Below are 14349 nucleotides of genomic sequence, written 5' to 3' on the forward strand. Positions count from 1 at the left end.
TTTAATTGGGTTAAGAGCTTTGCAACAGACGTAGAATTTGAAGTGTATTTTGTCATATCGCGTTAAATTTCTCTCATCATTAACACACTCTGAACAATTAAGACTAAAAAGTGCAGTGGTCCTGCTTAAGAAATGTGTTATTAATCCCCGTATTTTAAAACTTCGACGATGGTAAATGACCCAATAAAAAAAGTTTGTCGGTGGTAGTTTTAAAAACCTTCTACCACCGTACTCTGCGTTTCAGTTTTGCAACATTTCTGTTATCTATTCGCATGAGCAACAATGTTTAAACGGAAACAGCGTTCATAACTGTTACAACAAATTTCATTCGATTTTTTTTTGGTCCATTATTTATCATAATGCAATTTGCTTTGATTCACCCGATAAAAGTCGTCCGCTCTGTTTATCGATTGTTATCGCTTTCTTAAAAATCAAATTCCGGGTCCTGGCATCAAATTATGATCGTTCGATTTCCTGTTCAAGTTCCAGCCATGGTTCAAATGTTAATTTTCTTTTCATAATTCACTAATTATCTTTTGAGTTGTCTTGTATTACTAAAAGGTCCAAGTTCAAGTTTTGCCCAAACAAAGTTTTCTTCTAAGTCTTTTCTAATTTTTGTTTTTCCGTTCCATTTGTCTTCATCAGCCTGTCCCTCGTTTTGCTCTCCAACACAACAGCAATCACCTCATGAACTTAGGGGGCAGGCATGGACGACAATGGACACGCCATTCGTTCAATGAAAACATCGGAAAACATTATTGAAAAACCGACTCAAACTTTCTCCTGATTATTCTAACTCGTTCCGTTATTTAAAAGTTGCATGGAAAATTTGTTGGTAGCCGAAGAAACGGGACCACGTCCCAGCTCAAATCGATACAGTATAATTTATCGCCTTGCCATTTGCGTTCCCAGGAATTGTCATATGCAGAGAACGGCGGAGAAAATTTACAGGAAAGTGTGTTGCCTGTGCAGAGTGTTTTGACACGCTCGATTCACGATATGAGTGCTTCAAACTATGGCTTGCTGTTAGGAGTCATGTCCGGTCTTATTTGGAAGACAGAAAGTTTCGGCGTAGGACAGGGTCTTACCAACTGGAAACCTTGCCCTTGCTGAAAATAGCCTGCGTAGTAAGCGTTTCCGCGCGTGTTCTTCGACAAAGGTGGGACGAGAGCAAAAAGGAGGAATGAAAGGGGAGGGTGATCATGATAAGAAGAGGTTTTTCCTTTTCCCCTTCCCCCTTCCCCTCCCTCACTCCAACTTTCGCGCAATAACTCGCGCGCAAACGCTTGCTACGTAAGCTATGTTGATTACGAATTGCATGAAACTCGGAGAAGATATAGGGTAGAAATTTGGAGTCAAGATCTGCTTTCATCAAGGTATAGAGCAGGAGTAGGAGCCTCAGATCTCAGTGGATAGCAGCACCCCCTCCTTGCCCCAACCCCACCCCACACCCCACAGCCACGCATTTCTATACAGCCAGCAAAAAGAAACGTAGCCTGTCTTCCCCACTGGCCCAGTGTACGTTACATACCCAGATTTCATCTCAGCCTTTTTTTTTTGTAGAGTCTGACACGTCGGCACCTTTAAGAAGGCTGCTAAAACGTGTGATTAAAGTATTTTATTTTATCCAGTCAATATTATTTCTCCTATGTGTTTATCAAAATTTATCAAATATTTAGATTCCGTGTAGGTTTTGCTTTGCAATCACCAGATCAAAAAAAATATCGTAAAGTAATAGCATTAATGCTTATGTTTTTTCTTGCGATTACCTTTCGCCTTCCTTAAATCTGAGACGTTTCAAACAGAAAATGCACGCTTCCAGACCGACCGAGCGGTTAAATTCAATATTATTTTTTTACAGCCCGGTGATAAATCATCGTAGATTCCCGCGTGTGCAGATAAAATCTAAATGTGCGATCACCAGAATTTAAACTTTCGAGGGTTTTTTCCTTCGCTCGGATTTTAACAACAAGGAATTTGTAAAGATTAATCCTTGTCAGATGATGCTCTTTAATTTCGGGGCACAGTATGGAGAAAAGATTTGTCTTCATATCACGGCTTATATGTAAATCTCCTTATACGTTCTCTTAGCAAAGTTGTCTTAAGTTTCTTGCACACAAAACCCCGACGTATAAGGATAACTAACACTTATTTGTACTGCTCATGCTTGTATATTTTTTGAGTTACGCAATTTTTCTGTCAGTTATTTCTTCACTTTATAAGTAGATTTTGATTTTACTCTGTTCTGTTATTCGTTCATGTGCAGTGAACCACGGACATTCGTTTTAGTAGCGCTCGTGTTTTGCAAATCTTCTTTTTGTTGTGTATAAAAACAGTTCTCAGTCATTCCAGTGACCTTACACGTGCCCATTTTTCCGTTGAATTCCCTCCAAAATCACTTCCGATCCACAGTTTGTGATAAATAAAGCAATTTTCCGTTGCTTCTTCTGATCCGGAAAAGCAATTATTCGTATTTTAAGTAGCTGCGGTTTAATGGGCTATTTCCGAGTTTCACTGAAATCCCTTGCTTTCCAAAATGTGGCCGAGTGTCCTAGCGAGTTCAGTTTGCATGGAAGTGAAAAAAAATTTTTCTTATTGGTTTGCACGTACCCTCGTCTTGAAAAGGAGGCTCTGGACACAGCAACTTAAAAAGCCCAATTGAAATAAAAATAGTATAAATAAATTATAAGAGCGATTTTCGTTTGACCTTCAAGTGATTACGTGCGAAAGAAAAAACCAAAACAACAGCAAAGAAAGAAAATATAGAAATTTGGTTAGTTTATCCAAAAGACACAAACGTGCGCAGTTGTTTGTTCCGTAAACTCGCAACGTATTCCCAGCTGACGAACAATGGGTGAAAACGAATTTCCATTATTTTGAACAAAAACTGGGTTTCCCATTGGCAAGCGAGCAGTTCCCTTTTTTTTTTGTTTTTTTTTGTTTTTTTTTTTCATAGGGTTCTCTTTGACGAGTACGGGTCTTTCCATCTATTTACTGACAAAACAAGTAACGAACGATTTCGAAGACCCTTTTTCAAGGTAAACCGAAAATCGCTCTAAATAAATAAATAAAGCGTTTCAATATGAAAGCAGACGATTAAAACTAGTAGCCTTGTGACTTTTCACACGTGTAGGACCCGCTCCACACTTTCCCGCCTTTTTTGAGAGTTCGATTTATCTCTTTTGCAGCCGTTTAGTATTATACCGCGCCTACCAGCGGTTGCTTCAAGTTCTCATATTAAAGCAGTCGCCCCATTTAAACGAATTGATTTGCGTTTGGAATGTGGAATCCTAGGCTTTGGAATCAGGAATGCAGCTCAAGGAATCCGGAATCCCACTAACGATAGGAATCCAATCCAATTTTTTGCCCTTACATGGGGCGAAAAGCAGACAATTTTTGTTTTGACTGGGCCTTTTTTTGTAAAGTTTCTGGGTTCCTGGGTCGTTTTAATGTAAGGTATAATAGTCATGTCACTCACTTGTTGTTGTCGTACTTGTTGCTGCCTTTCTTTTTCTTCAACAATAAGTTTAATCTCGCACCCAGATCTCTTGTTTTTTTTTGGCGTTGTCAACAAGAGATCTGGGTACGAGATAAACAAGAAGTTAATTTCAGAGCAACTAAACCTAGTGTGGAAAGCAAAATAAAGCAATACTTACAAGTCAGGTCCCAGTTGTTCAAAGCTGGATAGCGCTATCCACTAAATAAAAGGATATCAATTGCGCTTTCCAGTGGATAGATTCACGCGGTGGGCAGCGTTATCCGCTATCACAGTGATATGGGCATCCTTGCGTTTTGGGCATCCCCATTCCCAAAACCCTAGTGATATGGGCATCCTCTGTAACCCTAACCCTAACCCAAATCGCTAAGGTAATATGAGAAGGGGATGCCCTTATCATTAGGGTTTTCTGAATGGGGATGCCCATATCACTGTAACAACGCCTTTTGAACAACTGGGGCCTCACCGTTTAAATCATCGAAAACTGCTTTTAACTACTGTGTATGAGAAAGTTGATTTTTCAGTCAGTAAAACAGACGGCTCGGAAGAACAAATCCGAGTGCTCGCAATGGGAGTCGAACGTTTGACCTTCTGGTTACTAGTCCAGATTCTCTAAAACTGAGTTAGTATTTTCAGTCTATGTAATCTGCGTAGAAAGCGTGTTCGATTGAGTTATTGCGCAAAAGGTGGAGCGAGAGGAAATAAAAATTGGAAGAAAGGGTAGGGTCAAAGGGGAATCATTTTCTTCTCTCCCCCTCCCCCTTCATCTCCCGTTTTCGCTCTCTATCCAACTTTGTTTCGACGAATTCCGGCGGAAACGCTTGCTACGCAGGCTATTGTATGTAAAATAGAGAACCTTCGCTTACTACTTACCGATTGGAGATAGGCCATTTTGACTTTGCTTTGCGCATGTTTTTCAGGAAGAGGGCGTCCGTTTCTAGAAAGACTGCGGGCTCAAGAGGAGAAGGACGAAGTGATGCAGGCATTGGATGAGTACCGTAAACCAAGAGATGCGCTGCTGATACTGGTGTCAGATTATATCAGGATATGTGCGCCGCGGCTCGAGGAACTCGAGGAAGCTTTGCCACCCCGACACACAATTCCTGAACTGCTTGACAGCATCAGTGTTAACGTAAGAGTCACCAATAAATAGTTTGTCCTCGTAAATTTTTTTGACACCTCTTTGAATTAATCACGTGGCTTACCTTAATTTTTTTTGTCCCAGACCCTCTCCGAGATTGTTTACTCTTTGTTGAAATTGGCTGTGTACGATCCTGTGACTTTATCCTGTTTCGGATTAAAAAGGTAAGAAGTGTTAGATAAAACAGCATCTCAAGGTAGTACTGTCAAGTAGGGTTTATTTAAATGGTCACTCGCAAAACTTAAGTTAGAACCACCTTGTGCTTCATGATAAACATTACCACGGGAAGTATTGCTCGGTATCTTTCATTTGAGTGGTTACACTTAAGAATTTCAAAAGCTAGAAGCTCCTTATACAACATAAAACATTACCACGGGAAGTACTGCTCACTAGCCTTCATTGGAATGGTCATACTTTAGGATTTCATCCACAGACTACAAAGCTAGAACCTCCTTATACCGCATAATAAACAGCAGTTGTTCGAAGACTGATTAGCGCTTAACCCAGGGTTAAGTTTAACATTTTCTCGGATAATTTCTAAATTATTCTTAAGAGTATCCAATCATTAACCCGTTGACCGAAAGAATAAAACTGAAGTTACTTTTTAAGCTTTCAAATGTGAAGTCAAATTTCGCACTAACCCTGGGTTATCTTAATCCAGCTTTGAACAACCCGGCCCAGAAGATTAAGTACAATTCAGTAGCTTTCATTTGAACGGTCACACTTTAGGATTTCATCCACGGACTCAAAAGTAAGAATGCAATATACAGCAGTTCACGAAAGTATTACCAAGTGGCTTTCTTTTGAATGGCCAAACTTTAGGATTTCATCTACACACTCCGAAGTGAAAGTGCAACATTCAGCACCTCACGAAAGTACTGCTCAGTAGCTTTCTTTTAAGTAGTGAATTTAATTATTTTCCTCCTGAAACTGAACTTTGGTGTCTTCAGGTACATGACAGAAGCTCTTCCTCTTCTAAAAGGATCCCCGGAGGCCCTAGAGACCGCCATGTTACTCATCCTTAAAAGAGTGAACAAAATGTTCGAGAAGCTCGTCAACAAACCTGATTTAATGGTGAGAATAGCATATAGTCTTTGAGTTTGGGCAAGCCTTCAGCTTATTTTTACTTGCGGCCGAGAAAACTCGCGAAATAGCCTTGAAGTAAACGGTACTATCAAACAAAGAAATTACCACTAAACAGGATTTCATCAACAGAAATGAATAAGAGATAAAGCCTCCTTGTACCATAAACAGATAGGAACACAGAAGAGTATCGTTCAGTAGGTTTCATTTGAAAGGTCGCACGTAAGGATTTCATCCACAGGCATGAAAATTAGAATGACCTTTTACAGCGTAATTAACTGCACCACAGGAAAATACCTCTGCGTAGCTTCGATTGATTGCTTATTGGCCACAGTGAATCTTACGGAAGTATCTTATGAAAGGAGCTAAACATTAGAACCGCACCACACAAAATGTAACCTTTTAGATGGCGTCAAACGGTGCGAGGAATGAGGAACAGTTTCGACTGGTGAACAATGCTCTTGCCTTTTGTTGCAAGACACTCATTTAGTAAACCTATTTCCAGTCTCTTTGTGTTCTCTCAGTCATAAAGTCTTCGCTGTTTATTCGTTTCGTTTCATTTCTTTGTTAATTTAGAGGTGCATTGATTGGAAAGCTTTGGAGTTTTATCTGAAAGGTAACGTTCAGTGTTATAGCCATAATATTTGTTTTTAGTGTATTTTCAACGTAGCGTACTCTGTGGTAAGGTGTACCGTACTGTATCATGATCGGCATTGTGAGTCGCCTCGAATACGAGTTTTGTATTCTTAAAACTTGCGCTCCAAATACGATTTGCTTTGAATGAGAACATTTGGATTGAAAGTAGAAGTAATTTTAAAACCCAGTTCAAATCATCCAAAACCGCATTGGTGAGGGTAACATAGTCTGTTCTGTGGAGTTATTTCATTATAGGGATATTTTTGAAGTACTCTTTTGTTTCTTACCGGCAGGTCTTTACTCGACTCTGTGTAAAAGAGCGTCTGTAGCACACTCTCCATATATGAAGGTAAAACGCTTCCCTTAATAACTACGAAAAGGCGTCAGTGCAAGATTCTGGGAAACTGCCCACCTACGCCTCCCCTAAGCCAATATTTTGCCCCAAGTAAGAAGTTTGTGTTAACGTCGTTTATAAGGAGGGGTAGGTGGGAAATTTGCAACAAACAGGCCATGGTCCTGGTGCGATTACTTTTCAGTGTGAAAGCAAGTCTTCATTGACTAGTGTTGTTACACTCTTTTTCGTTTGTCGGATTGTTTGGAAACTATGCCTTGTTTTGATAAGAAGCTGAAGGTAGCTCGAAAACGTCTATGAGAATCGCAACGAGTCGACTTAATTTTATTGTGTATCGAGGTAGCGTGCTACGGTGAAGCACTAAAATTCTGCGACAACAGTCGTTTCGGCCTTGTGTCACTCTACAACTTTTTGTGTCAGGAAAAATAGACGGAACGTTTTCTGTATAGCATCGCTCGTAATAATAGAAACTGCATAAAGGTGTTATAAAACCATGCGTCTCGCTGGTTCGCAACCATCACTAAACCCTTAGGGTCACTTTGTCGCATAGGCCTGACCAGTTGAAAGTTTCGCCGGTTGAAAAAATAAAGGTTTTGACGTTGTTCCGCAGTGCAAGTCTACTAAAACATCTTTTTTAGTCACGCCTTTGCAAAGACCTGAAGTTTCAGCTTGTAACCGTACGTGTACACAGAATAAATTAATATTTAGTAAACGTTTTTTAGTAATAACGTTTATTGCTTACCGAGGCGTTTTCCTAGTCGTGCTTGTGTTAATATTCCCTTCCCCGGCCCTTTGTCATAAAGGGAATGGCTGCAGAAAACTTGCTCATTATTTTTAAGTTGCATTATGCGTCTTAAGTAACCTTGGCCTTTTGGTACTTGTTATGTTGCTGCAACTTGTTCATTTATATCACGTGTTCATTCCTAGACCCTTGTTACCATCTGCATCAGCCTTGTGCTTCAGGAGCGCGCATCCGCAGCTGTATCTGTCGCCGCCAATCTACCTTTCGCGCCAATTTTATCCCCGCCCCAGTTCTTCGCGGACACGGTTATTAAGCTTGCCTCGCGCTTGATGCACGTCATGAAAGAGCAATGTTCACTTAAGGAACTGTGCGGAAACTCGATCAACTTCGGCAGCCCTTCAAGGACCGAGAAGATCTTCGTGCGCTTGATTTTGCCGACATGCATCAGGCTTGGATCAGGCCGGACAGGTAAGTTCCAAAAGAAAAATAATCTTACAAGGTACTATTTGATGCTTTCCAGCTCTTTTAGATGTAATCACTAAGGTACCCGGCTAATGAGAAGTTATAAGTGGCCGGCGGCGGGTTGCGAAAAGTTAGAAATAATAGATGTGGGGAAGATTCCACTACAAACAATCTCCAGTTAGTCACAAATGCTACAGAGCCGCAAACTGTTAAGCCTTCCACGCAAACGTTTTTTGGAACTTCATCACGCGTGCTGTAGTCCTAAGTACATCTACGTGGGAGGTTACAAACTGTTATAACTGATTAGAAAATCGACCTGATTTATCATTTACAATTTTTACCTCAGTTATTTCATTTTGCAGCAACATATGTTGCTCTGCTGAAGAATTCCCCTCAAAATTTTCCCTATCCCTATTTCTAGTTGCTCCGTTCAACGTTTTGCTCTTTTTAAGGGGCTACTGATTGCTTCCATGCAACTTCCGGTTTTGCGTGCAATCGGTTTATTAGAGCAACTGACATTCATCCCAACAAAAATTCCCGTCATTATACGTAAATGTGCTTTTCGAATTTAGACAGTACATTGTATAAATGGCTTTAGCAATACGAGGGTCCGCCCCCAAACAGTCCCCCCTTCAGGGCCCCACAAACGTGCGGTCCTATAGGCCAGGGCTTTCTACAAAGACTTGTCGGCCTTGCATTTTTACGGTTTGTCCGACAGGCAAGCAACATTTGCCGAGACAAAGTATACGTTTTGGAAGAAGGAGGTTGGTAGGCCTGCACGACTGCTCCAGGTTACTTAACTTCAGTAACACCTTGCCGAAAGGGCAAGCGACTTTTTTTTTCTTTTCATTTCCTCTGCCTTTCTCAACTATACAGACATGTTGCCTGTTCTGACAAAGCTCTTTTGTTTCAGATGCACCTAAAGCATCACTGGAAGACGTCATCTACGCTCTGAACTGCTTTCTTACAACAGTCACCACTAAGAAACCAGAGACTCCAAGCTCATCCCCTATGCGATTGTCTTTTGCCGATGACTTTCTGGATCTACCGCGATCCCTGACATTCGCAGTGCCCCACGAGGGGAAAACTGCATATGAAGAGATCCCGCAGAGTTTGTATTGTGCGGCATATCTTGGTAAGATTCAAACTCTAATGTCTTTGTAAAGGCATTAAGCAGTGGATCAAAGAAGTGGGAAGTGCAGTCGAAGCTGTTGTAACTAGAGCTGGTCGCTTACGAGAATGAGCGCAAGGTCAAAGAAACTCATTAATAATTCATAAAGAAAAAACGAAAGAAATTAATGTTTACTGAGTGTCTTTATATCTGATATACACACGACTACACTTAACGTCCAATTTTTTTCATCATTAGCGCAGTGTACAGTTTCATTAAAGTCTTGATTGATATGAATAACACTCTAAGTGCCTATTTACGTAGAAGTGACGGACGGGTCACGCCATTTATCCTGTAAACGTGCGTGATCAAATTGATATGAAAGATTATATGGACAGGTGGGTTACCTTACCTACCTAAGGTCCCCCACCTCCATGTAAACAGGCCCTTTGTGGTCGCCAAGTAGTCGCTTACGAAAGCTTAAAAACAAAGGAAAAGTTTAGTTGGATAATCACAAAAGAGGTCGCGTTCGCTTACGAGAGCTTTTCATTACAAAGTTTCAGCCACAGTTCATAAAGGTGGTCGTAACTAGAGCTGGTCCCTTACGAGACTGGTCGCAAGGAGAGCTTCGACTGTATAGCATTCATTCATAAGGCATATGATATTTTCAGGCCCGCTGTAAAGTATATATTGTGCGGCATATCTTCGTAAGATTCAATCTAGAAACACTCTAATGAAGGCATTACTGCGCTTTTCACAAACATGCGAACTCTAAAGTTCAAAAGCCGCCTTCACAATTGCGTTTTACTCTGCCGTCAATCATAATTACGATCACAAGCAACGAACCTTGAAACACAGAAACACACAAAACGGATCGAAATCCACCAATCACAAATCACAAACCATGACCTTTTCAACCCGATAAAGTGAAGGTTTGTTTCCTAAGAGGTCCGTTACGATGATTGACGGCAGCAAAAAACGCAATTGGCTTTTGAACTTTTTTTCAGTTTGCTTTTGAACTTCAGAATTCGCACGTTTATGAAAAGCGCAGTAAAGCAGTGGATCAAAGAAAAGGGAAATATCATCTTCAATCATATGGCATACCAGAGTTTCGGGCTTGCTCTGGTCTGATTTTGGCCATTAATATTTTGAGGGGGTGGGATTTGTCCTTGAATTTGGAAAGTGGTTTTCACAGTAAATGACACTGTTCCTTCAATATCGTTAAACAAACTATTTTTCTTTCAAAGGACTCAAGATTCTGATAGTTTGCTTTGAAGACCGTTTAGCTACTGAATGGTATCGGATTTATCAAGCCTTGGAGACAGTGGTAGACAGCCGGATTGGTGAGAATGTCCTCTTTAGCTTTTGCCTACGAGTAAGCTTTCTGCGGGTTGGGGGTAGGATGTTACACGGGGAACGGAAGAAAGGAAAAATAGGAACATAACCTTGAAAACAAAAACTTGAACCATCGCCCTATCAGTCTTCCCTGTTTTGTTTCCATTTATTTTGCCGTTCGCAGTTCCCCTTGTTAGTGACATCCTTCGCCTCACAGAGACCTTGAGTATTAACCATTTTGATGAGAAAACCGGAAATTCGATCCGGTTGGAGGATAAAATGGTTCGCGCAGTTGCGTTTGGGATGCGTCAGGAAACATGGGCTTTCATTTGAGGCCTTGCCATATTTCTACTTTTCATAATCTCTCAGGCTGACTTGGATATACTTTGTAGCAGGTCCTTCCCCCACGAGGTCAATTTTAACTGCCAAATGTTTGAGAAAGAGCCGATTTTCGACCGGATGATTTGTGTATTCCCTCTCGTTTGTAACATGGTGAACAGTAAGCTAACTGACCGCGGTCAAATGCGAGAAAACGAGAAGGGGACTGGAACCGAAAAGTGTCCCGCACTTACTTCTGGGATCCTCACAGGACACGCGCCGGTTAGCTATTGGTCAATTCTCTCCCTGTCCCTAGTAACCGTCCCAGAAGTCTTCACGAACGTTAACTTGACCTAGTTTCCCTTTCTTGCAAAAAGGTAGATGGTAAGCTAACTGACCGCGGTCAAACGCGACAAATTTGCATAAGCTAAGCAAATCAATTCATTGCTATGTTCAACGACCCGGGGCAGCACAACTCGCCCACAAACATCAAAAAATCGTGGCGGCGCGGTTGGCCGAGATCGTTTGGTACAATAAAATTTTAGTCCTCACTCCTGAATATTTACTTCCGTCTCAGTTGTTCCGGTCCTCGCTCCTACTTATTTACTTCCTTAACGGGCCGAATAGGTGTTCACACTGCACTAAAGTATGGCACAAAACCTATCGGATATATGACGCTCCACTTTCACAATCACCGTTCTTTATATGTGTGAACAGAAGCCCCACCCGGTATGATTTTCGTGGTGGCGATATAGTGTTAACATAGGCCAGTATAGTGTTAACATAGTGTTAACATAGGCCGTCACTTTCACGCCTTTAAAGTTTAATGTACTACCAATACAGTAAACCCCCGCGACTAAATACCTGAATTTTAAGAACCTGTTAGGCTAAAATTTGCCAGTTAAGCCCCCTCTATAATAACAACCTGTTTAGCCTAAAATTTGAAACAGGTTCTTGTTTTCTAAAATCTATGAAAAAATTCTGTACACTTTAGTAAATAAGATAAGTCAACATTCAGAATCCTCTTTGGAGACATTGGTGCCTTATCACTCCAACTGCAATGCAATGGTATGCAGGTGTTATAGTGAGGAATACATGGTGTTGGAAGCTGAACCACTAAATACTCTTATATAGTTTTTGTTTTTGTTTGTTTGTTTGTTTGTTTTGTTTTTCGTTAGAAAATAAGAACCTGTTTAAGAACCTAAACAGGCTAAACTTGTGCTAACTACCATTTATATAAGAACCTGTTTAGACTAACTTGGAAAAATCCAGGTTCTTAGTCCCGGGGTTTTACTGTACGCTGTTGATTTACTAAAGCAATTTCCCTCTTTTGTTCAGGGAATGTTGGTTTTTGGGACTTCATGAACTTTTGTGTGTCATATAGAACACCTTTATACCTTTTGACTATACCGCTCATTCGAACGAAGGTAAGGCTAAGCTTTTTTCTGTCATTCTTAATATTTTAAGCTGATTTTAGGCCATCACTGGTCACACCTTCTTGAGCTGAAAAGGGCCTTTTTACCTTGATGTTTTTAAGATCTTCTAGAGGTCTATCGAGTTCTACTTTCTTGTATATTTACGGACCGGGTAGAAAAACCTGTCTATTGAAGGGTATTGTACTTTATGAGAAAACGATCCGAAGCCAATTAGCTTATTATTGTTGAAACGCTGATGTGGAATCTGGAATCTGGAATCCTTCATCACAAGACAAATAAATCATTAGCACTTGTTTAAGGAAGTACTTCCTGTGATCCGTTGCGTTTATACTTTTTCTCTTGTAGGTAGTTCAACTTCGTCACACCAGTGCTGTTGAGCGTGCTCTTAAGCAGAGGGTGATGGACAAGATATCGCAGCCGCCTCTGATGGTCAACTGTCGGAACGCTCTCATAGCTCACTTTGTGACCGAATTATCGGCCATTAAGCAAAAGCGCCCAGCAGTAGGGTTACAGGACGTTGACGAAGAAGGGAAGCTGGAGGAAGAAGAGGAGCAAAAGGAGGAAAAAACTCTGACGCTGAAGCCGCCGCCTTCTGGGAGGGAACGCTCATGCAGTGCTCCGGAGGAGCCAGCTACGAAGGGTCAAACGGAAGAAGGAAAACCCTCTCCCATCATTGTACGTTCTGCAAGCATGAAAGCGAAAAAGTCGGTCTCTTTTTCACCCGCACCGAGCTTTGACGAGGATCAGGGGTCGATGACTTCCTCGTTGACTGACGTTGGCAAGGAAAAACGGAAAAAGCGGCTTCTGAGGAAACAGGACACAGTTGAAGAGCAGGAAACACAAACTGGCAATTCTCTGTTAGAAGTGGATTCATCGGGTGGTAGTGGGCCTTTTGGGCATCAACGGGGAGCTACCCTTAGACCCGGCAGGAAGTTATCCAAGCGCTTGGAGAAATTCCGGGCCGCCGCTGCGACTGTTATTGCAGAAAGGAAATTGTCCACTGGCTTGTCAAGGAGCTCCTCTGTTGATACCTCCAAACCCGTGGAGAGCAAATCCAAAGGGATTGTTGAGGTCTGTGAAAGAGAACGGTTTGAAATGGAAGCGTTCGTGGCAGATGACTATAAACCTGGAGCTGTTTTCGAACAAAAACAATCACAAGAGTCGTTGAAACCACCGATTGCCAAACCAGAATCTGTGAAGATTTCTCTTTCTCCGTACGGCTCTCCATTGAGACGTTCCCCAGTTGAAGAAGAAGGCATGTATCCCGACGTTTTGGAAGCCATAACGCCTCTCCCTCCCGTCCCTCCGGTTAAATTTAGCTCTCATGTGGACGAGAAGCACGAATCAAATTCGATAAACGCGAGGAATGGATCGGTTGCGCCCGAGACCAACTTAACAGCGGAGTATGATGTAGAGCGTGCGCAACGACTCAGCCGGACACGGTGGTGGCAAAAAGTTTACGCCAGTGTTGACATCTCTACAACTGAGGAAGATACTCAGCGACTACACATCGCTACGTCAGATGAGCTCGAAATTCAGCGCGAAACAAATGTGTGATTTTTTAACTCTAACGGACGAACTAAATGCGGTATGCAAATGCGAATAAAATCTCTTACGTAGATTGGAAACAAAACGACCCTTTTTAAGTTAGTTTGACCTCCATTCTAAAAGAGGTTCATTTATTCAGGAAAGGAGGTCTTTTTAACAATATCATTAATCACAGTGGATTCTTACCTTGTGGAAAGCCTATTTTTTTTCCAGAGGGTTAACCAAGCCTTGGAAACATGTGCCTTTAAGCGTGGTAAGGACCCTTGCGAGCGGCTTGGAGTGGGAATCCTGCCAGCGGCTGCTGGCAGGCATTGTCACATTGAGAGAAACTCGACGAAAAAGAAAACTTCACCTAATGGCAAGACTTACCTGAAAACCGTATAATTCCGCTTATAAGCTTTAAAACCCATCTACCTGTAAATAAAAAAATACATCCGGTTATAAGCCTTCCCGGTTATAAGCCACCCCCCACCCGGCCCCCGTCTTCTCCCCGTCCCCTCCCCTCCATTTATAAGTCCTTTTTAAACCCCTTACAAAGTTGTATAAGCCCGGGGCTTTTATGCGGGACTTACGGTACTTATCAAATCGTGAAAGTGAGGGAGGAGAGGGTGAAAGTAGTCGCGATAGTTCGTAAGGAAAGCAAATCAGATCAACTGGAAAAACCAAAGAGGGGCAATCCCCCAGGTTAT

General features: G+C 41.6%; 1 protein-coding gene across 1 annotated transcript in view; it reads left to right on the forward strand.

Moving 5' to 3' along the window:
• The window catches only part of LOC140951159 (protein unc-80 homolog), a 64394-nt gene extending 50312 nt beyond the window's left edge, over positions 1-14082 (forward strand). Inside the window, exons 34-43 of the mRNA XM_073400380.1 lie at positions 4417-4628; positions 4722-4801; positions 5588-5711; positions 6297-6336; positions 6650-6705; positions 7636-7918; positions 8826-9047; positions 10271-10366; positions 12015-12103; positions 12458-14082. Of these exons, the coding sequence (XP_073256481.1) occupies positions 4417-4628; positions 4722-4801; positions 5588-5711; positions 6297-6336; positions 6650-6705; positions 7636-7918; positions 8826-9047; positions 10271-10366; positions 12015-12103; positions 12458-13669 (2414 nt within the window). The 3' untranslated portion in view covers positions 13670-14082. The remainder of the gene's footprint in view (positions 1-4416; positions 4629-4721; positions 4802-5587; positions 5712-6296; positions 6337-6649; positions 6706-7635; positions 7919-8825; positions 9048-10270; positions 10367-12014; positions 12104-12457) is intronic.
• The last annotated feature ends 267 nt before the right edge of the window (positions 14083-14349 follow it).

This window comes from Porites lutea, chromosome 10 (genome assembly GCF_958299795.1).
Source record: "Porites lutea chromosome 10, jaPorLute2.1, whole genome shotgun sequence".
In the NCBI taxonomy this organism is placed as follows: Eukaryota; Metazoa; Cnidaria; class Anthozoa; order Scleractinia; family Poritidae; genus Porites; species Porites lutea.